General features: G+C 51.4%; 2 protein-coding genes across 2 annotated transcripts in view; one reads left to right on the plus strand and one right to left on the minus strand.

The window, feature by feature from the left end:
• FEZ1 (fasciculation and elongation protein zeta 1) overlaps positions 1 to 16278 on the minus strand; it is a 431041-nt gene extending 414763 nt beyond the window's left edge. The window contains exon 1 of the mRNA XM_068172031.1: positions 16269 to 16278. The gene's annotated coding sequence lies outside the window, so the exon portion shown is untranslated. The remainder of the gene's footprint in view (positions 1 to 16268) is intronic.
• Positions 15288 to 22243, plus strand: part of LOC137462053 (protein CEPU-1) — a 357852-nt gene continuing 350896 nt past the window's right edge. The window contains exon 1 of the mRNA XM_068172041.1: positions 15288 to 15480. Coding sequence (XP_068028142.1) covers positions 15405 to 15480 — 76 coding nt within the window. The 5' untranslated portion in view covers positions 15288 to 15404. The remainder of the gene's footprint in view (positions 15481 to 22243) is intronic.

Raw genomic sequence — 22243 nt, forward strand, 5'->3', positions numbered from 1 at the left:
GGGAAGATTACTTTGGGATAAAGAGACATCACACTATTCATTCAAGTCTCTCACTGAAGCATCTTTGGCAGATATGCTAAGTTGCAAAGTCAATAAAGTTGTGTACGCAATCTACCGTGCATGTGCATTTTCGGCGTATTCCACCTTGGCAAAGTGTTAAGATCATAAAGATCATTAAGACCATAAAGATCCTTATTAAATACTGAAGTAAAAACCTTTTATCCCTTAAGTGTGTCTGGCTCTTAATTTCAAGACCAAGGAAAAGGCATCACTGTGGTTTTGTTGGAAGTCAGGCTATGGATAAGCAGCGTTGGGCTTGGGATGAGGAGTGTCAGATCCTTTGGTGGCTCTCCAATAGCACCATCTCTGATCTTCCTTGGATCAGAGCGATGCTGCTGACTCCAGGCCCTGCTCTTCCATGGGTAAATGCAGCCCACTCCCAGCTAGTGGTGGAGAAGACATCACTGATTTCCACCAGTGCCTCCAGGAGCAAGTCAGGAGAGTTTTTCTCTTGGAAATTGGAGCAATGGGATCTTATTAAATGTCCTGCAGGAATGCTGGGAATGTGCGTGGAGCTTCTGTCGGGACAGTAAAGGCAGAAGTGGGCTCAGGGCAGGGAAAAGCACTCACCAGCTGGGAATACTGGGAATACTGGGACTGCTGGAGGATGAAGATGCTGCTGTTGAGGTTTCAGCCCTGGTGTGTGGTGAAGGAGCCATTGAATTCCAGGTTATTGCTTGTGCCACGCAGGCAGCCAGGCAAAGGCTAAATCCTGTAATTATCCAATAATTAAGGTTATGAAAACCTCTAAGATCATTGAGTCCAACCATTAAGCAGCACTGCCAGGCTCTCCATTAGGGCCTGTCCATAAAATGTCCATGTTCCCACTGGCTGAGCTGGTGCACTGTCGGAGTCCAGAGCATCCCTTTGGCTACCCTGGGTGTCTCGAGACCCTGGCAGGGGGCTCAGGGACCTTGGCAACAAGTCAAAAACACCCGTGGCTTCAATTTTAGCCCATGGGAGAGGCTGCCAACCTTATATGAGGAATTACAAACCAAAAGGGTTCGGGTAGTGTAATAGGGGAATTGACACAGGGTGGAAAAGAAGAATTTTGGGGTTTTTTAGAATGTAATTCAGGGATACAATATGGAGGAATCTGGGCATGCCCTAGCCTTTTCTTCCTTCTTCTTGTCCTCCATGGCTCAGTGTGATGGAGACACTTTTCCATTGGTCTAGGATAGGGACACACTGTCCAACAGAGATTTTAGGTATTGGTACAGGAACTGCAAACACGGTACACGTAATTTTGAGTAAATAATGTGGGAGACGCCCAGGGCTCGGGGCAGACTGCCATGGCTTCTGTACTAACCAGATCTCGGCAGATCAGAGAGAAAATATTCTAGATAAGAAGAAATAAACAACCTTGAAAACTCAGCTTCACGCATTCCAGACCTTTTCTTTGGCTGCCGGGCTAGGGGGAAAAGGACATTCACACTGTTGGGGTCTTGCCAACCCGACCCCGACAGTGCACGTCTGAGTCTGGGTCAGCAGTGGTAGAGGCTCAGAGAGGTGAAATTCCCTGGAGAGAGCCCAGCTCAGGAGAAGACAGGAATACTGGTGTTGCAGGAAAAGCTTTTGCTGGAAAAGTAAGTGATCCCAGAACAAACAGATGGTGACTTTTCACAAGAGAGTGTAGTACCAGGACAAGGGGAATGGCTTCCCACTACCAGAGGCAGGGTTAGATGGGATACTGGGAATAAATTCTTCTCTGTGAGGGTGGAAAGGCCCTGGCACCGGGCTCTGAGTGCAGCTGCTTCTCTGCTACAATGGTGTGAGACTCTCAAACAAACTTGGAGCAACCTGGTCCAGTGGAAGCTGTCCCTGCAGGGTGACTCCCATCCAAAACCATTCCATGATCTTGGAGCAGAGAGGGACAATGGGGGCTGTGACCAGGTCTGCGCTGGGAGTGGCAGCTGACATAAATCAGCAGTGAAAGGGGATCTGAACAGGAGGTGATGCTGGGCTGGGCTCTGTATGAGGTGGTTTAACACTCAGATGATACCCATGTGCTGTGTTCGTGCTGGATTTGGGTGTTTGGAACAGGGCTGTGACCATGGAAGTGTCCTGGGCACCATCCTCCCCCTCCACACTGATGTCTTTAGGCTGTACCAGAGCCTGGGGGATTTTGGGATGGTGCACAGTAACCACAAGGAGAGCTCCACAGAGCTCCAGTGACTCCTGAGGATCGCTGAGCTCGGGGCAAGAGCGAATGAAGGGCATCCTCTTGGAAAGAAAAGGCAGAGAGAAGGAGCCACAGCAGACCTTGGCACTGGGAATGTTTGCCACTCTAATATTGCTGGCTGGAAGTGTGATTTTTCCCTCTGCCAGTAGGTCTGTGTACACAGAACTTCCACTGCTGTTGCAATTACACTGCTCTAAAGTGGTTTTTCTGTCACTGCTTGTTCTGCCCAAGGAGCAGGACAACCTGTCCTGGTACCTTCCTCACCAGTGGCACCGAGCCACTCATTGTCAACAGTATTTGGGTACCTGCAAAGCCAGGGCAGCTGCTTGGGTCAACTTATTTCTTGTCTGGATTTGAAAAATTAGACCTAGAAGCTTGTTCTACTCTTCTTATTATTATTCTTATTAAGATTATTCTCAATATTCATATTCTCAAATTCAATATATTCTGAATTATTCTCAAGGATAATCTCTCCAGCCACCATTTTGTGCTTTATTCTCCCCAAAATTCACCAGCAATTGCACAGAAGGATATGGCAGTGGGAGAAGGTTTGATTGAACCTTTCTCCTCTTTGGTTTAGCTTGAATTTCAGGCACATGTGGTAACTTCAGTGACTGACTTTGGGTCTTGATTTCAGTGTTGGCCAGGCTGGATTTTGCTTCCCAAGATCAGCTGAGGATCAGCTGCAGCACTACAATGAATTTAGGGCCAGAAGGGACTTTTAGATCACATAAACAGGCCCTGGAAAGTCATTAGATACCTCTTTCCTGAGCCTTGGATTTGGTGTTTGTCGAACATAAATCTTCTGAAAAGGTGTTCAGGGTTGATTTAAGGATCTCGGGAGATGCTGAACCCAGGGCTGCCATTGGTGGTGGCTTTTAAAGGTTAATCACCTTTGCTGCTAAACATTTGTGCTGTATTTAATTTGTCTGTCTTTAACTTTTTGGTTGTTGGTTATTGCAGTGTCTTTCCCTGCTGGGAGAAATCACCTGGCATTTTCTTTGATCAAACTCCTTTCTCTCCCCCACAAGAGTTTCCCTGTGTCCTTCAGCTGAGCTGTGTTTTATCATCCAATTTATCCTCACAGATTGGGGTGATGTATCCTCTTTTACCTTCCAGGTCTCTCCAGCTTCCCCTCTTTGGTTATTCGATAAAAATTAGACATTAAAAGGGCTTTGCAAAGCTGAGGGGAGATTTCATAAGCCAACAGGATTCAGGGGATGGGAGAGGGTGAAGTCTGTGTCGTGCTGCTCCACTGCAGAAATAGCCTGATAAGCACAGGAGAACCCCGGATACTGCTGGGCTTGGGCCAGAAAAGGGTGGGACAAATCAAAAGCTTTGTGTTTTAAAGACTGTAATAGATTTTAAATTGCATTTCCTTTAATGAATGACTCACCCAATTACCACAGCCTGAACACCTGCGCCCGAGACCCGAAGTCTCCAGAGAGGCTTTTGCTTTTAACGATATTTATTATGCTGAGTGTTATGGCATTAGGAGGAATCAGAGAAGGAGGGAGGCTGTGGTCATGGGCAGCACCAGGGCAGCCCTGGGTTATCCTCCCCCAGTGCTGCCTGAGTCTGTGCCAGCAATTCCCAAGCTCCCCTTCCCACCAGGCCAGTCTAGAGCACAGCAGCAGGCTTTGCCCAAACCCCTCGTGCTGAGCATGGGCTGATTCCTCTGGGTCATCCAGGTGGGGAGATTGGGCAAAGGAGAACGGGTTTGGACTGACAGGGGACAGGTTTAGATGGGATATAGGGAAAAATTCTCAGCTGGGTGGGTGGTGAGGACCTGGCACTGGGTGCTCAGAGAAGCTGTGGCTGCCCCATGCCTGTCCAAAGCCAGCAACCTGGAGCAACCTGGGAAGGTGTCCCTGCCCATGGCATGGGGTGGGACTGGGGGAGCTTTGAGGTCCTTTCAAACCAAAACCCTTCTGGGATTCTATGTTGCTCCTTCCAGTGCCTAAAGGGGCTGGGGCAAGCTTCATCTCCAGGAGAGCTGAAGAGGAACTTTGGACACAGGTCTGGAGTGACGGGATAAGGGGAGGAAGGTCCTGGAGAAGGCTGTGAAGAGACCTCAGAACCCCTTGCAGGGCCTAAAGGGGCTGCAGGAGAGCTGGAGAGGGACTGGGGACAAGGGATGGAAGGACAGGACACAGGGAATGGCTCCCACTGCCAGAGGGCAGGGATGGATGGGATATCAGGAACAAATCTTCCCTGTGGGGGTGGTGAGGCCCTGGCAGAGATGAGAAGCTGTGGCTGCCCCATCCCTGGAGCTGCTCAAGGCTGGATGTGGCTCTGAGCAGCCTGCTTTAGTGCAAGGTGTCCCTGGCCATGGAGAGGCTTGGAACAGGATGCAAACCCACTGCTTGGAGCAGTGAGGGCTAGGATAACTCAACCCTGACCCTTTTTGCACAGGAGTGGATGATCTGGGGAGGCAATTTGATATCACCTTGAGCAGTTATTTCTCATCCTCCCTCTCCAGCCTGGAGCAGGTCAGTGCTGAGATCCCATCGTGCCGGGCTGGAGGAGCAGATCCCAGGCAGGGCTGTGGCTGTGCTGGCTGGAGGGAGACAAAAATACAATTATCCCAGCTCCTGGTGCTCTCTGTGCTCTGCCAACACTTCTGCAGGCCAGAGGGCTGAGCTGATGTATTTATGCACCTTCCCCTGTCTGTGTTTAAACAGCACCTTGGAAAATGCAGTAAAAGAAGCCACAACTCTCCTCAGTGTCCTCTAGGGGTTTTAATTTATTTTTATGGTGTTGGATCCTTGCTTTGTTGTGGGTTTTTTTAGGTTTTTTTATTTTTTCTCCCAGCGCTGGCAGTTGGCTTTGCTGCAAAGCAGAGGTGGTGCAGAGAAACAGAGGCCAGTGAATTGCAGAGTGTGAAGAGGTGTTGTGAGTTAGGATGGAGGGATGTGGCAGAGCTCCCAATGATCTCTGGTGTTATTTTAGAGTGTATACATCTAGAGTCAGTCTGTCTTTTTTTCCCAATGGATCTGATTGTTTTGGGCCCTGTTTTTCCTGGGGCACAGCCAAGATTCCCTGCTCTGCTCATATCTTAAACCAGGCACTTCTCCTGTATCCCTGTGGACAAATCCTGGTGTGAGCTGAGGGTGCTCAGTGCTTGTGGACAGTGTTACCCCCAGATCAGCTCCCGAAATTGCTGTGGAGCTTCTTGCATTTCCCAGCTCTGGATTCTGTGTAACAGGGAGGGTTCCTGTGTGAATCCTTAGGCCACTTTTTTATGTTCATAAAAAATTGTTCCAAATAGTTTTATTGGTTCCCCCAGTGACTAAAATAGCAAGAAACAGTACAATTCTCTGCATTTTGTGTGGGATGAACATCCTCCTCTCCTTGCAGGCAGGACAAGGCTGATTTGAAGCCGCCCCAAATCTCCTGGCCACGCCGGATGCTGCACCACCTTGAGGAGAAGGTGTCTCTGAGGTACCTTATTTTTGCTTTAGGTTTTCTCCAGGTTTGAGGTTTTCTGATTGCAAGACGACATGTGCCTGGAGGGCACAGAGCCCTTGTCAAAGCACTGAGGGGGGTTTATCCTCTGGCTGTGAGGAGTGAAGTGCCCACACAGTGGGTTTTTGGGAGTGTGGTTTCATCTGACTGGCATTAGGTAACCCTGTTGCATCCAGAACTGGAAGATTTTAAATATGATTTTGAAAACTTGGAGCTGTTTCAAAGCTTATAAGGCTTTTGACCTGTCTCATTTATGCTCACCTCCTGCATTGCAAAGGGAGAAGCTTAGAAATGTGAATTATGTGAAATACATTGTGAAATCTTTTGAGATGTCTAAATCATGTGCATATACACACAGGCACTTCCATCTCCTTAAAACTTCATGTCTTCTTCCTCAGTCGATCCGGGTGCTGGGAGGATGCATGAGCAGCTGGGAAGAGCTGGGAGGAGGGGGAGAATTATAAGGACTTAGTGCTTCCCATCTCCCATCCCCAGTGGCCTCCTGCTCCTCTTTTTGCTCCCTTCTGCACTCCAAATGCAACACCCTCATTTAAATCCCCTCTGGGATGCGGGGACAGCAGGAACGACCCCCAGCGTGCTCTGGGTCCTGAATTTCTGAGGCTTTCTTTTTGATTCTTTATTTTCTGTTTCACAAAGCAAGTGTCACAAAATGTCCATTAGGTGACACATTAGAATTTCTCTCTAAATGTAAGTTTTCAGAATCTGGCTGGTTTTCATACAAGTGTGTGCTTTTCCTGCTAATTTTTCAAGTGGATATTTCAAACCTGATAGTTGTGCTCGGGCTCTCTGCCGTGCTGCAGAGGCTTTTTTTTTTTTTTTTTTATGGTCTTGTTAAAGAAAACAATAAATTAAATGTGTGCCAGGCAGTGTTGGAGGCGTGGGGGTGTGGGTGGGCTGTGCAGCATCTTTCTGAGGATATTGGTGGGGAAAAAAAAAACAACCCAAAACTTCAAAGCTTTTGAAAATTTCAGCTGCTAAGGGGTGCCCCTCTGGTTCCTGGCTTTCTCAGTGCCATCCCACCTCACCACCTTTTTTTGCTTCTGGCTGCTCCAGTCCAGCCCTGGCGTCCCTCGGTGTCCATGGGGGGACTGGAGGGCAGGGACCATCCTTCTTCCTCCTGTGGCATCAGAGCTGCCTGGCAGCCCCTTCCAGAGGCTGCTGAGGTTGGGAGGGTAAGAAAACCACAAGGAAAGGCAGAAAGAAGGAAGGGATGGAGGGAATGAATGAGGCGGTTTGAGCAGCATCAGTGAGCCCAGGTTTTTCCAGTCATTCAGTCATGCTGTGTGTTTGCCATCTAATTCCATCCCAAACACCCTAAACTGGAAATAAAGCCCTGTTTAATAAACAGCAGTCGGCATTTCATTTCCCTGAATATTCTGGGAGCAACTGCTCATTATTCTGATGATTTCCCCCCACTGTAATTATTGCAAACGACCATTCACAGATTCCACTGTTGACTTACACGTCCGTGCAATCTCACGCTGAAATATGTATATATTTTGGTGTCCTATTGAAAATTCAATAGGATCCAATTTCAATTGCTATTGCCTTCGCCACCGTGCCTCCCCTCTCCAATTTTCCAATGCTACAGCTGCAGAGTGGAGAAGAAAGGATGCAGCAGACATAAACAGCAATGTCCAGCTGAAATGGGGAGAGAAAAATTACTTCCTTGTACTACCACACTCCTGACAAGAGCTGACTCTTTCTTTTTTCAGTTTTTTTTTCTTTTTCCCTTTCCCCCTCCGCCCCTCCTCCTCTTTTTTTTTCCTACCACATTCAATTTTCTAACTCTGCCAGGCAGGTTGCAGGACTAATCTCGAATGTGCTTTGAGCCTGCTGTATAATGCCACGGGCTTTTAAAGCTTGGGATGGGGGAGAAGGAGGAGGAGGGTGTGGGGAATGCAATTAGTTTGGGGTGGCAGGATGAGCGGGAGAAGCTAAAATTGTAAATGAGGGTTATTTGGGGAATGCGAATCCCGTTCCTCCCAGGGTTTACCTGCCTTACTCTTTTGGCAGATGGAGAGTGGGAGATGTGAATTAGATGGGAAAAAAAAATCCCTAGACAGTCTGCAGGGTCTCAAATGGTGCTTTCATCACAGCCAGTGTTTTGTAACGTGCATGTTTATTTTCCCCTTCATCTGGAGTACAAAGGATGTGGTGTTTGAGACCTGCCAGGGGTTGACTGGTGATGGGAGGCTGGGCTGCATTTGGAGATGTCACTCCAGCTCCCGGGAGCAGAGCACATGCTGGGTGGCTTTGAGCACTGCAGCAAAGGTGTTTCCACTGCTGCACCTTCCAGAGATGAGAATATTCTTCAATAAATAATATCTGGTGGGTTTCTGTCTGTTCCTAGCTCCTGAAGAGCTCTCTCGAGGTGGGATTGTCTGAGACATCAAGGTGCCTGCAGGTTTCTTTATTGCCACCAGTCCAGCTGGTGTGGTGGGTCACTGCTGAGCCACCTCAGTGTGACCTCAAGCTCCAGAGGAGCTGGAAAAGATCTGCGCAAAAGTTTTCCCCCCTCAAAATTCAATATCCCGTTGTCAGTTTGGAAGAGATTATTAGAAAGGCAAAAATTGGAGGACGAGTATATCTTCCAACACCTTCCAGGACAGACTTGGGCGGCTGGCTGAGTCTTTGTCTTCACTCCCCAAGTCACAGAGGGAGCTTGAGGAGGGGAACAAAAGGGAAGGGAAGGTAGGGATGAGCCAAGGCTGTGTCACCCTCAAGCCCAGCAGCACGCACACGGCAGCAAACAGACACTATCTCCTCGAGCCATCTGTTTGCAGAGACTCTGCCCATGCAATGGTGCCTCTTCCCACATGGACTTGTTGCCTCCTTGTAATCCGTAGGTAAACAGACTTTTAATCAGCTGGAAAGCAGGAAGAGGAGGCGGTGAGCCACGATAAGAGTTCAATTGGGATGGGGACTGATGGCTGCACGAGCCCTGGCGGGTGGGTGCTGGGAAGCATCCCTGCAACATCTTTGGAATACAGAGAAAAATGGTTTGTTTGGGGGAAGGGAATGAATGAAGGAAATAGTAAGACCAAGCAGAGCATGGCCACTGAGCAGCTCTCCAGAGGCTCTTATCACCTTGGTTTACTTCTGTGTTCCTTGAAATGTGGAATTTTATATAGAGAATAACATTTCTTAGAGAATAACATTTCCCTAGGTAGTACAGATGCCCCATCTGTGTGCACTGGATAAGGGCAGGGTGCCGTGGGCATCGCCTTCCTGTAGGGATGCAGGTCACTGCTCCCTCTGGGCTTGCAGATTTGAGATGTTTGGGAGCTTTCAGCCTGGCAGGGCTCTGGGTGGCTCTTGCATGGTGCTGGCTCGTGTCCCAGTGGGCACTTTGCCTGGCTGATCCAGACCCTTCTCCATCCACCCTTTCTTTCTGTTTCTTCTGCCATGAAAACCATGTTGTCCCTCAGCACTGATTTTGCCATCAAAGAGTCACAGAATGTCCCGATTTGGGTGGGGTGATCCCACCGAGTCCAACTCCAGCTTCAATTTGAAGGGGAAACAAGCTGTGCTCCGTGCTGGAGCTGCTAGGGTTTTTATCTCCCAAGGTGCTGGGATGCCAGAGGTGCTGCAGACGTAGCTAAAAGCAGCCTCAGGCAGAGGCCTGGGATTTGGGAAGGTGCTGTGGGCGCGGGGAGCTGGGGCAGTGACCCGGTGCCCTACAGTACATGGCATTACCGTGTTTAATGTACTCAGCGCTAATCTTTCTCTAAACACAAGCGATCTTGCTGAGTTCAGCACTGAAAGAGCAATAACCAATGAAGGAGATGAGATTAAGAAAACTCACAAGAATCAAATGTGCTAGAAAGGGCTGGGGAAGTGCCAGGGGCACTGCAGTAAATGACCTCCCTGGGAATCGAGGACAAATAAAATCCATGCCCCATGTCTCTCTCCCCTCCCAGGCGCCTTGCGCCAATGCTGGAGCCCTCCCCTCCCTGGTGGGGCCATAGATGTTGCTTTCAGGGTTATTTTTGCACTGGAATACAACAAATCCTCTGTGCTATGGGGCCGAGGCGAGGATCCGTGTCGCTGCATTCAGAAAAACTAACCTCTCGAGCTCAAGGAGAGCTGCTTCGGTTGGCAGGAGCATTATTCTGTCTGGAACAGCCTTGAGAGGGCAAACAAAATCTCTGAGCTGTGGCTCTTGCTTCCAAAGGCTCTCTGCAGGCAGGGATGCTGGTGAGAGTGGCTTTTTTTTTTTTTTTTTTTAATTTGTGAGTCAGAAACAGCCAAAAATTGACCCAAATGCCACCAGGATGGGATGAAAACGGCGTGCAGCATCCTGAGGGAGTTGGAGTCCCAGTCCGAGCCCCGCTGGGCTGGATGGGGAAAAGTCTTATGAACAACTTGCAGGTGCTCACTGGGCATTGTGGGGTTTTTTTCCCGAAGGATGGGATGGTGAAGGTTCTCCCCCAGTGCTTAGCAGCCTGAGGATGCCCTTCACGGATCCCAGGCATCCCAAATCTGCTGCCTCAGATCCCTACCCCTCGCGCGCTGTGCAGCCTCAGAGGCTGCGAGGATGACTTGGCAGTGATATATTTACTACAATTACCATCTCCCTTCCCAGAGGAGGAAAAAATAGATGAATAATATGTTTTGAAGGTGTCATGGAGTGAAAGCAAGAGAGGAGCTTGAGCCTGAACTTATGAATAACTTATAGGCTTCCTCCCTTCATGCAGCTGCTCCGTTTGGGCTTATCTTTCTCACCCGTAGGAGGTGTAATTAAAGGAGCAAAGCTGGGCACCCGTGGGCACGTGTCTGTCTGGCTCCATGTGTCCCCTGCATGCCAGGGCACGGGGGGGTGCTGGAATGCCTTTGTGTGGACACGTGGGCCGGGCTATGTGTGGAGCTTTACAAATTCTCCCCCTTGTCAAGAAAAAAGGGTCATTTTGCTCATAATCTATGGCTGGTGTTTTTGGCAGAGTGGTGGAAGTGTTGCCTTAACTCTCCCCTTGCACTGCTGAGCCACGAGCAGAAGTAATTTCGGATGGGGAAGCAGGTGAGCCCTGCAAGTCTTAAAATCTGGGAGATTTTGGTTCCGTTCGTGACACAGCCAGAAATTCCCTCCCTGGCCTCATGTGGTGGCTTAGCCTTCCCAAGTCTTATTTTTCCAGCCAAAATGAGAAGTAATTTGCTCTTGTCTCAACACCTTCCTCTGCTTTCTCTATTTTGACTTGAAGAGCTCAAGGGAGGGACTGTTTTTACCGGGTGTACACACGGAGTTGAACATAATGGAACCAGGATCTTATCAGAGGCACGCCAATGCTATTGTAATGCACACAGTAATTACAGGGATGTATACGGAGGGATGATGAAAAAAAATCCAATGAAACATGGCATTTCCCTCTGGAAAAAATGTTAGCGAAGTAAAACCACGCCTGGGAGTATGTCAGTTCCAGCAAAAAATGTCTATTAAAAATTATGCAGTGCTGCTCAGCAAGGTCACAGCACTCCTTTTAGAGCCATTTAGAGGTTTCCTTGCAAAGCAGCACATCAGGTTTTTTTTTTTCCCCTGCAGACTTTTAGCCAAGGTGTTGTGTTTTGGGCTTTTATTCAGATTTAGAGGCAGAAAAAAATTGAATTTCATAGAAATTTTGCAGGAATTTCTGCCGAGAGGAGCCTTCTGCATCTCAAAGGATGGAGGGATGGTGTCCCTGGTTAACACCAGGTACAAATATATATTTATATATGATTTCCAATGAATAACTTGTTCCCCCCATCCCTATCTCAGGAGTGCAGCCCTGCTATCTGCATGTTCCTATCAGCCCAGCACACAGATATGGAGGAGTGTAATGGAGATATTAGGCATTTATTGCAAGGCATTCTGTTGAACATCACCTGCTGCTCAACATGAAAAGTTGATGTTCCACAAAGCCACAAGCCAAAGGCTCCTTAAGAGCTGTTCTGGTGCATCGGGTAAATATCCGTGCTCAGAACGAGCGCTGTGTGGATTAATAATGCATGGAGCAAATCTGTAGGAAGAGCAGCGACTGCGTAGGGCTGACTTAGAAACTGCTCTCCCTGCTTAGGCAAATAGGCAGGGAAGTTGTGTTTTTTAAAGCATAATGTGTTGGTAATAAACCAAACCAACCTAATCGACCACTTCCAGCTGCTCCAAGTGCAGTCAGTGGCTCGGCAAGCTCGGGTCAAAGGAGCGTTGCCAAGGGTGGTGAAAATTGCTGTGTGGCATCTCATTGTAGGCAATTTATGCTGGTGCAATGGTGGGGAAGCAGTGGAGAGGTTGAGATGGGATGGAGTTAGGAATCTTTTCCCCTCTCCAGGGGTTTTTCATCAGCTGGCAGTTGCTGGGACAGTGGGATTGTGCTGGAGGAACACTCCAAACCCTGACATCATGACAAGATTAAATCCTCCACACCCTGTATTTTCTTCTGGACAAGTGTCCTGCTGCACCACTGGCTCATTAGTGCTACTGTGCTCGTTAGCTCTTCCTCTCCTAATGAGCTGGGAGGTGGTGGAGGCCCTGGCAGGGTGTGGTGGAGAAAGTGGTGGTGGAGAGCCCTGGATTCATGGGACCACCTCGAGGTCTGTGGATTGAACCAAGCCTTGGGAGGGGAAAGGAAGGAGAGCTAAGAGCCCTCTGCAGCCACTTTTTGGCAAGCCCCCATGGAAACTGGTGGGTCACAGCAGTGAAGGTGTTGGGGAGCACCCAAGGATGCTGAAATGCATCTTGTCTGTGGCTGGGGACAGTGTCACCCTTTGGCTGGCTGGTGGCAGGGACGTGCAGGCATCAAACAAGGCTGGTGGGAACGCCCTGCCTGATCTGCCAACCCCTCCCAACGTTTGACATTTGAATCATTGTCAGATCTGTGGATGGGGCTGGAGCAGAGGGACCTGTGCTTTGTCACCTTCCTGCAGCACAACGACTGGCCTGGATCTGACTCAGAGAGTCCCTGGGTGACAGAGAGAGAAACACAGCTGGATTTCCAAGAGTTCGCAGCCAAGTGTTCTTCTGAATTGCAAAGTGAACAGCTCAGATTTTTGGAAGCCTCTGAGGAGGCATAAATACAAAAAGCCAGAATATCTTTAATTTTTTTTCCTCTTTGTCATTTTTTCTGGCTATAATGTTGTTTGAAGGGGCTGTGAGTCACCTCGAGCAATCAAATGAGACATCCTTATCAGTTATGAAAATAATATTTAATGTGATAGTTTTTATTTAGGTTGTTTAAAAGGGGTCTCTGGGGGTTCTGAGCCTCAGATATTCTTTTTATTGGATAAAGGGTAGAATAATTTAAGGGTTTTTTTTCAAGGACCTTTTCTGTGTGGGCATGTGGGTGTCATGCTCTTGATGCTGGGTTGTGGTGTGGACAGATGTGTTTGGTTTGGGAATCCTGAACTGGAAAAAAGTTTATTTTATTTTTGGTATTGTGAAATAGGGACCAGTAGTTGGCATGGGCAAGGAGCTGAAGTGACAGGAGTGTGTTCAATCCTAAACTGGGTCCAAGGGGCCTACATGCTGCTCAGAGCTTGGTGTGAGGAATCGGAGGAGTATGGTTACAGCACGGAAAACCCCCCATGATCTGGACTAAAAGGAGATTTCTGCTCCAAACTGAGGAGGTTTTCCTTATTAAATTTGCTTTTAGAGCCATTTCCACATAGGTTTAGGTGCATGAGGAGAAAAGGCTTGCTGGGGCTGTCCTGCAGAGATCAGCCCCCAGGAACAGGTGCCCCTCTTCCTTTTGGGCCAGGCAGGTGGGACACAGGAATATGTGTGTGAATCCCTCCCACCATCGTGCAGGTGGGGAAACTGAGTCACAGCATCGCTGCAGCTGCTCCAGGAGGGATTCACCCCCTTTCTCAGAGGGGAAGAGCTTTGGGGGGGGATTGCAAGGGTGCTGTGGAGGTGTACAGACGATGGAGCAGGGGTGTGAACGCTAAAGGGGAAATGTTGGGGGCTGCAGATGCCAGGGGAATTTAGGGGGATGCGGATGCCCAGGAGATGTGGGTGCTGGATGCCAGAACTGGGAGGGGGGGATGCCGGAGTTGGGGGGATGCAGATCCAGAGGGAGGGGGTGCAGATGCCAGGGGGAAGTCTGGGGGCTGCGGCTGCCAACAGTGAGGGGGATGTGGGTGCTGAGGGATGGGGAGGTGCCGGGTGAGGGGGTGCAGATCCTGGTGGGGTTAGGGGGCTGCATATGGCCGGGGGGGGCAGTTCGGGGGTGTGGATTCCGGGGCGAATGTGGGGACTGCAGGTGCCGACGGTGCCGGGGGTGCGGCTGCTGGGGGTCTGGGCACTGGTGGGGTTACGGGGTGCAGATGTCGGGGGTGCAGATGCCACTGGGGTGAGGGGGTGTAGCTGCCGTGGGGTTAGTGGGGTGTCTTTACTGGTGGGGTTAGGGGGTGCGGGTGCCGGTGGGGTTAGGGGGCGCGGGTGCCGGCAGGGTGCGGGTGCCACTGGGGTGCTCGGGGTGTCTGTACCGTTGGGGTTAGGGGGTGCGGATGCCGGTGGGGTTAGGGGGTGCGGGGGGGGTTAGGGGGTGCGGGTGCCGGCAGGGTGCGGGTGCCGGTGGGGTGCTCGGGGTGTCTGTGCCGGTGGGGTTAGGGGGTGCGGGTGCCGGCAGGGTGCGGGTGCCGGTGGGGTGCTTGGGGTGTCTTTGCCGGTGGGGTTAGGGGTTGCGGGTGCCGGCAGGGTGTGGGTGCCGGTGGGGTTAGGGGGTGCGGATGCCGGTGGGGTTAGGGGGTACGGGGGGGGTTAGGGGTTGCGGGTGCCGGCGGGGTGCGGGTACGGGTGGGGTTAGGGGGTGCGGGTGCCGGCAGGGTACCGGTGGGGTGCTCGGGGTGTCTGTGCCGGTGGGGTTAGGGGGTGCAGGTAGGGTTAGGGGGTGCGGGTGCCGGCAGGGTACCGGTGGGGTGCTCGGGGTGTCTGTGCCGGTGGGGTTAGGGGGTGCGGGTGCCGGTGGGGTTAGGGGGCGCGGGTGCCGGTGGGGTGCTCGGGGTGTCTGTGCCGGTGGGGTTAGGGGTTGCGGGTGCCGGCGGGGTGCGGGTACGGGTGGGGTTAGGGGGTGCGGGTGCCGGCGGGGTACCGATGGGGTGCTCGGGGCCGGTGGGGTTAGGGGGTGCAGGTAGGGTTAGGGGGTGCGGGTACCGGTGGGGTGCTCGGGGTGTCTGTGCCGGTGGGGTTAGGGGGTGCGGGTGCCGGCGGGGTGCGGGTGCCGGTGGGGTGCTCGGGGTGTCTGTGCCGGTGGGGTTAGGGGGTGCGGGTGCCGGCGGGGTGCGGGTGCCGGTGGGGTGCTCGGGGTGTCTGTGCCGGTGGGGTTAGGGGGTGCGGGTGCCGGCGGGGTGCGGGTGCCGGCGCGGGGGGGCCCCGCAGCCAATGAGTGCTGCGCGGGGGCGGCTGCGTGCGCGGCCGGCGGCGTGTTGCAGCCGGGCGGCGTGTGCGGGCCGGAGCGGCGGGCACGCAGCGCCTGTCCTCGCACCTGCAACCCCTTCCGACCCCCTTCCCCCCCTTTTTTTTTTTTTCTTTTGGGTTTTTTCCCCCTCCCCCCCTTCGGTGCTTTTTTCCTTTTTTTTTTTTTTTTTTCCCCCTTCCTTTTTCCTTCCCCCTCCCGCCCCTCTTCCTGCGCTTTGCTCCGGGAAAACGCTGGATTTTAAACCTTTCCCCGCCCGGCAGTGAGTGGGGAAGGAGAAGGAAAACATGGCCCAGGCCAAAATGCACCACCCCGTCTCTTGGGTGATCTTCGCCGGGATGGCCGCGCTCCTCCTCTCCCAAGGTAGGGAACGCCGCGGGGGACGCAGCCCGGGCGGGCGGAGGATGCGCGGTCCCACAGCAGCACCCTCCAAGGGGGCTGGGGGATGAGAATCCTCTCCAGAGTGGGGATGAGGATCCCTCCAGAGCGGGGACAGAGCTGGGAAAGGGTCCCCAGCCCGCTGTGAAGTTGCGGGGGATGCGGATGCGGGTGCGGCGCAGGAATTCCCGGCGCACCGGGCTGGCGGCGGGGGGGACACTTCTCCCCCGGCGTCCTGATTATTTTTGCGGGTGCAGAAGGACTCCGCCATCCCAGCACAATTCTGGCAGGATCAATGATCCAACAGGCTGGGGGGCACGGGGTGGGGGCGCCTGGGGTTCCTCCGTGCTCCCCCCACGCCTTTGCTTTTCCAGCAAGGTCGTCCGAAAAACTCGGTGTAGCCCCGCTCCCGCCGGGCTGGGAGTTGGGAAGTCCTCGTCCAGTCTGTCCCGGATCAGCACGGCTGCCTCCCCCCAGCCAGGGGATGGTGCTTGGTGGGGAGCGGGAAGCTGTGCGAGGGAAAGAAAAAAAAAAAAAAAAAAAGAGCAAAAAGCGATGGGAAAAGGAGGGGGGAAAGGCGGCAGGAGCCAGCCCCATCTGGCCGGGAGCGCCGAGCCTGTCAGCTCGCGTTAGGCTCCTCGCAGCCATCTGGAGGGGCTGTGCGAGCGGGGTTTTCTCCATGGGAGGAGAGGATGGAGCCGCATCCTGCCCCGGGCCGCCGCGGGAGCTCGGGATGCGCAGGGGATGCGCCGGGGGATGCGCCAGGGGGATGCTGCTGCGCCGTGCGCGGGGGGCGGCTGGGACCGGGGCTCCGGGGCGGGATGCGGGCACTTCTCGGGGAAATGGATGCACCGCGGGAGGGGATGCAGGCGCTCTTTGGAGCATGGATGTACCCCCGGGGCGGTGCGAGTACTCCTGGGCGAGACGGATGCACCCCGGGGGGATGCAGGCGTTCCTCGGTGGGGGGGTGTGGGCTCTCCTGAGGATGGATGCACCCCGGGGGTGTGAATGCACCTCCTTCTCCACAGCCGGATCCAGCTACCTCTGCGCTGCTCCCAGGTGCCCACGGAAGGCTGGGGATGTCCAAAGCAGCCCAGCCTCGTCCCCCGCGTGCCGAGGTGCGCTGCAGCAGGGTGGGCTTAGGAAGCCCAGCGGGTTTGGGGCTGGGGGCTGCGGTGTGGGCAGGGATGGTGACTGGGTGTCTTCCACCACAAACTTCTCTCTTCTGGGCAGGCCGGGCCCGCTCCTGTGGGGGGAGAGCCCGCCGTGCCGTATCGACCGGCACAGGCTGCTTAACATGCACATCACACGCCGAGGCATCGCTCCCCTTCGCCTTGCTCCCGCTCTCCCTCCTCGAGCGCTCTCCTTCTCCCAGGGCTGCTGCTTCCCGCTTGGCGTGCCGGCATTCCGGCATCCCAGGGGCTTCCCCGCGGCTTCCAGCCTCGGCCCCCTTGGCTGCCCCCTCTGCAGGGAGCCCGGGTGGGCTGTGAAGGGTCGGGGCTTCCCAGAAGAGGGATGAAGCTGCACCTTTCCCTCCTCACTTCTCCTGCCCACAATTCGTGCTTCATTTATTTTATTATTAAATTATTTTATTATTTTTTCATGCTTGCTTTGGGGCTCCTGACTCGGCTTCCTTGCAGTCTTATTCCATGCCTCTGGTCATCCTTCCTGCTTCTTCACCCTGCTCCTATCAAAGCTTCCAGATCAAAAAGTAGTTGGTTTTTTATTTCTTTATTTATTATTTTTATAACTCTCCTGGGCAGCAGAGCAGTGGGGAGGAATGTGCTGACTCCCTGAGCCCAAAATCCCCCAATTCCCTGCCTTTCAGGAATCTGATGTGAGTGCCAGAAGTCCCTGAGTCACTCCTGGAGTGAGGGAAAGCAGGGACCCACGTTACTCCATGGTCTGGGGAGGGTCCAGGGCAGAGCTGTGGGGAGATGGGTGAAATATTGCCCAGGGCAGCCTTCACAGCAAAAAACTGGGACCTTTTTTGGGCTGGAAGTTGCTGCATTTTTGGAAGGAGGGAGTCCTCTTGGGAGTTTTTTCTTGCATATTTTCATTTAATAGTCAAAGAAATAAATATTTTTATTTAAGAGTTTTCATTAAAGAAAACCTCAAACACACCCTTCAAATAATTTTGTATTTTAGTGCAAACTTTTAAAGAAAGTTTTGAGAAATTTGGGTTCATTCAACCCCAAGGTAATATTTAGGTGTGTATGCAGTGCTGAAAAACAGCAGTAATGTGCTTCTGCTTCATTAATTCTTCTGTGATTACAGTAGTTTTTGGAATTCATAGGTTTTCTCCTTTGTTTGGTGTCCAGAAGTGGAGCTGGCTTGTGTTTGACAACATGAAAATAACTGTCATGCAGAAAAACTGTGTTTTGCACAAACCTCCTCTAAATATCTCTGGAGATGTGTGCTGCCCTCTGCAGCGGTTCATCCACCCTCTGGTTGTTTCCCTATTTCCAGCCAAACAAACAATAAGAAAAGTGGTTTGTGAGTGTGCCTGAAAGGAAAGTGGAGTGTGAAGTGGGATAATTCAGAAGCGTTTGACCACCTGCATTTGTGCAAACATCTGTGGGTCCTCCAAGTTGTGCAGATTCCCTTTTGTAGAAATTTTCTAAATTTGTTGGATTTGTGGAATTGTGGCCCTAAAATGGGAGCTGCTGAGTCCCCCTGAACCCTGAAATGTCCAGCGTGGTTGGACACCAAGGGAGCTGTTGAGTGCTGGTGCTGAAGAGAGAGGCTGGAGCATTTCTGGGATCCTGCATCCTCTTGGGAAGGAGCTGCAGGTGTCCATTGCATCCACTCACAAGAAGGATGGAGCCAGAAAATGTCCAGCCACAACTTGGGAAAGGAGATGGGAAGAGGGAGGTTGCAGAGGGCTGGAATAGCTCCGGGTGTCGGGAAGTGAGTGGCAATTTGGCAACACAGCTCTCATTGTGTTTGCTCTGTGTCTTCCGTGTGATTTTTAAATAACAGCGATAAAAATCCAAAATATCCTCACACAGGGCCCAGGCAGCAGTGTTTTCTCTTCCCACTTTCATTGGCTCAAAGTAAAGGGGTGTCCTGACATGTGCCCCATGTCCCTGACCCACAGCTCACCTGGATTTCTTAAGAAAGAGGCAAAAATCTCACCCCAACAGTCGGGCGTGGAAAAGACAAGAAAACTCTTCACTCAGCCACGCGTAAAAGGATTAACCAGGCTAAAAGGTCATAGAAGATTTAGCTGGGCCTTTAACATCAGTAAGCCAAGAATTATGGGAATTTGATTTACAAATTAGCATAAAGACCTTATTCTAATAAGCATACAAGCTGAAATAGGTATGTAAAATAATAGCATGTGTCAACATCCTACACAGAGCGTTCCTCATCTGAAAGAATTATTCGCTCGTTCGATGTGGCTGGGATGCAGATAATTCCCAAACTGAGACAGGCTGTGCTGGTGTATGATGGAAAGGCTGGATCTGACCCAGAGACACATCCACAGGGAGGAGAGGCTGGGTGCTTCCCCTTAGGAAGGGCAGGATTTGGAATCTGGGTTGGGGCTATGCCAAAAAATGCTACCCCCAAAAAATGCTAGCCCCAAAAAATGCTACCCCCAAAATCCTGTGAGAATTTTTTCTCAGTGGAGGGGTGAGGAGAAACTTCCTGGCAGCTCCTGCAGGAGGTAATTGCACTAATGAATGTGTATAAAAAAAATTACGTGTATCGACATCTTTTTGTGAATGCTCGGATTTATTGGTCCTCAGGAAAAATATTAGGTGTGGTTAATAGTTATCACACAGGTCAATAAAATGTGATATTCACCCCAACAGCAGAAAATAGCTTTTTAATAGGTAATAACAGTAATAATCAATACCTACATGATTAGATAACCCAGTTATATGCAGTACATAAAAGGAGGGGAATGCACTCCGCCTGCTCGATGGCTGGATTTGGAGTGTGGCTGAACATCTGTCATTGCTGCTGATTCTCAGCGGGGCTGAGGAGGTACCAGCACCTCTGGAAATCAGGCCACCACGTGGGATTAATTGGCACATTTTTAAGATGCATCAGAGCAAGCAGGAACCTGAGAAGACCTTTGGAAAGCAGTTGCGCTGTGCAAAACGCTGGATGGCACCCACAATGCTGGAAAGGGGCTTGGGATTTTGGCTTGGGTGGTGGAGTTGCAGGTGGGGTTTTCCATGTGTGGATTGCTGCTGCTTCCCTGGGAGCATCCCTGTGCTGAGCTGGTTACACAGCAGTGGATTGGCAGGATACAAGGAGGAGTAAAGTTGTTGTAGTTGCTCTACGCTGTGGTCGTGGAGAGATCTCCACCACAACAGATGGAGATCAAAATGGTAAAAAATCAAAATGAAATGGAAACTCCATTGTGTGTAATAAGTTACCTTAGAGCATGGGAGGAGGTGCTTGTGTAGTAGCTACACCAGGTTTGGGTGTACTGGTGGACTGGAGATGTGTGAGGTCCCGTAAGTGCTGACACAAATTTCAGGACCTGCAGTTGTTTACGGGCCATGAAGCACACAGGAACAATGTGCCTGTGGCCACCTACAGTGGGTCTGTCAGGAGGAAAAAAATCGTCCATCTCAGATGTTCATGGCAAAGGTTTGGCTGCAGCCTGGCCTTGGAGTTGAGCTCCTGGTTACAAATTTTGGGCCAAAATGAGCAAAGGTGTCAGATTTGGGGATTCTATGGAAGTCCAGTTTGGTGTCCAGCTGCTCTCTCTTTCCCACATTTGGGATGAGCTTCATGGGTCAAAAGGAGGTAAATATCAGTTTGATAAGCAGAGCATCAGGTGGGAGCAGGGAGCTTGGAAAAAACCTCCTCTGGTATGACTGAACTTCTGAGCCATCCTGGGGAACATCCCTCTGTACAGGACTGGTGCTCTGGAGGCTGCAGCCAGGTTTGGGATATCCTTGTGTTTCACAAAAGCTACTTCTCCTTTCTCCACATAGGAATTTTGACCAGCACAATAACCTTGGCTCGTGGTTTTTTCATCTTCCTTTGACTTACGCCTGAGACGAGTGCATTTGATATTAGAAGTGTCTGCATTGTGGATTTTTCTTGCAGTTTGCACTTAAAAATACCTATATTGTGATTTCCTCCCCCATTTTATTTTTTCCCCATGGGGAAGAAATTGATCAGTTGACAGATCTAGGTCAGGTTAGTGAGCAGGGTTGGCTGTTTTCTGTGATAAACCAGGAGTGGATGGGGGACAGCTCTTCCCAGGAAGTTCCAGTCAGATGACAGAGGTGAACTTCAGCTTTCCTCAGCCTGGGAAACACCACATGAGGAGCAAATATTTGGCCATGGGGATCAGAAAAAGACCTTCATTTATGTTTATCTTTGCTTCCCAAACTTCAGTAGCGGTAAGAAAGGGCAAAACTTTCCTTGCTTGCTCTCCAGTTGAAGGGACAAAAGCTTTAAAGAGGGGAAATGGGATTTTTTAAGCATTACTGGTCATTCTCCTTTGATGGGCAGTGACAAATCTCCCGTTAGACTCAGCAGGACACAAAACTGATCCATCTCTGGTATTCATGGCAAACACTTGGACTCGGACTTGAGCTCTCAGTTTCAAACAGGAGCCAAAATGAGCAAGGTGCCAGATTTGGGGATTTTACAGTGGAAGTCCAAGCCATGCTTCTGTCTCCCGTTGCCAGCCAGCACCCACACCTTGGCATGTGGGCTTTTCATGCCTTTAGAAGCTTTTATAGGAAACAAAACAGACTGGGAGATCTGGGGGTGCTCACCTGGAGAGGAGAAGGCTCCAGGGAGAGCTCAGAGCCCCCAGCAGGGCCTAAAGGGGCTCCAGGAGAGCTGGAGAGGGACTGGGGACAAGGGATGAAGGGACAGGACACAGGGAATGGCTTCCACTGCCAGAGGGCAGGGCTGGATGGGATATGGGGAAGGAATTGTTCCCTGGGAGGGTGGGGAGGTCCTGGGACATTAATCTCTGGAATGTCCAAGGCCAGGCTGAATGGGCTTGGAGCCACCTGGGGCAGTGGAAGGTGTCTCTGTCCATGGCAGGGGGTTGGAATAAGAGGATCTTTAAGGTCCCTTCCCAACCCAACCCATTCTGTGATTCTACAAAAAAACAGGATCACAAAGAGTGACCCCTTTGTCACTGCACCCCAACCCCTCCAGCCCATCCATGGGTGCATCCTGCAGGAATTGCATCCCTGCTGCTCCCAGCACATTTGGAGCTGTGGCTGGCAGCCTGGAGGAGCAGCCACCTCCCTCCCTCCCTCCTCCTTCCCAAGCAGGCACCTTGCTCGTGGTTAATAATAAATCAGAGGTGCTGCCTTGCCGGGCTCTGTTCTCTGCTGCCAGGAGGCAGAGCATGGATTTTTGATGTGCTTAACAGTTAATATGTCTAATGCTGAAAGCTGTTGTAAATTAATTGACCTCTTGGTCCCCTTGTCCTGTTGACTGTTCCCACTAAAGACAGTGTTTGGTTCTTGGCATTCTTGCCCCCCTCCCACTTTCCCTTCCTCCACCTCCCAGTAATGCTTCGCTTACTAATCAGGGCAGTGAAAAAAAGGAGCCTCGACTCTGAACTGCTTCAGAGGAGCTGCATGGGCAGGTCAGGATTCCGGGCATCCACTGTGCCTGAATTCCCGGTGGTCGGAGTATTCCCTTTAAATCTCTGCTGGCAGCTGGCATGGAACCCTCTGCCTTCCCACAGAGATAATGGGGATGGAGGTGCTGCCAGACTGAAAAGTCCCAGCACAGCAGCAAGGACCCT

Source organism: Anomalospiza imberbis, chromosome 24 (genome assembly GCF_031753505.1).
Source record: "Anomalospiza imberbis isolate Cuckoo-Finch-1a 21T00152 chromosome 24, ASM3175350v1, whole genome shotgun sequence".
Lineage (NCBI taxonomy): Eukaryota > Metazoa > Chordata > Aves > Passeriformes > Viduidae > Anomalospiza > Anomalospiza imberbis.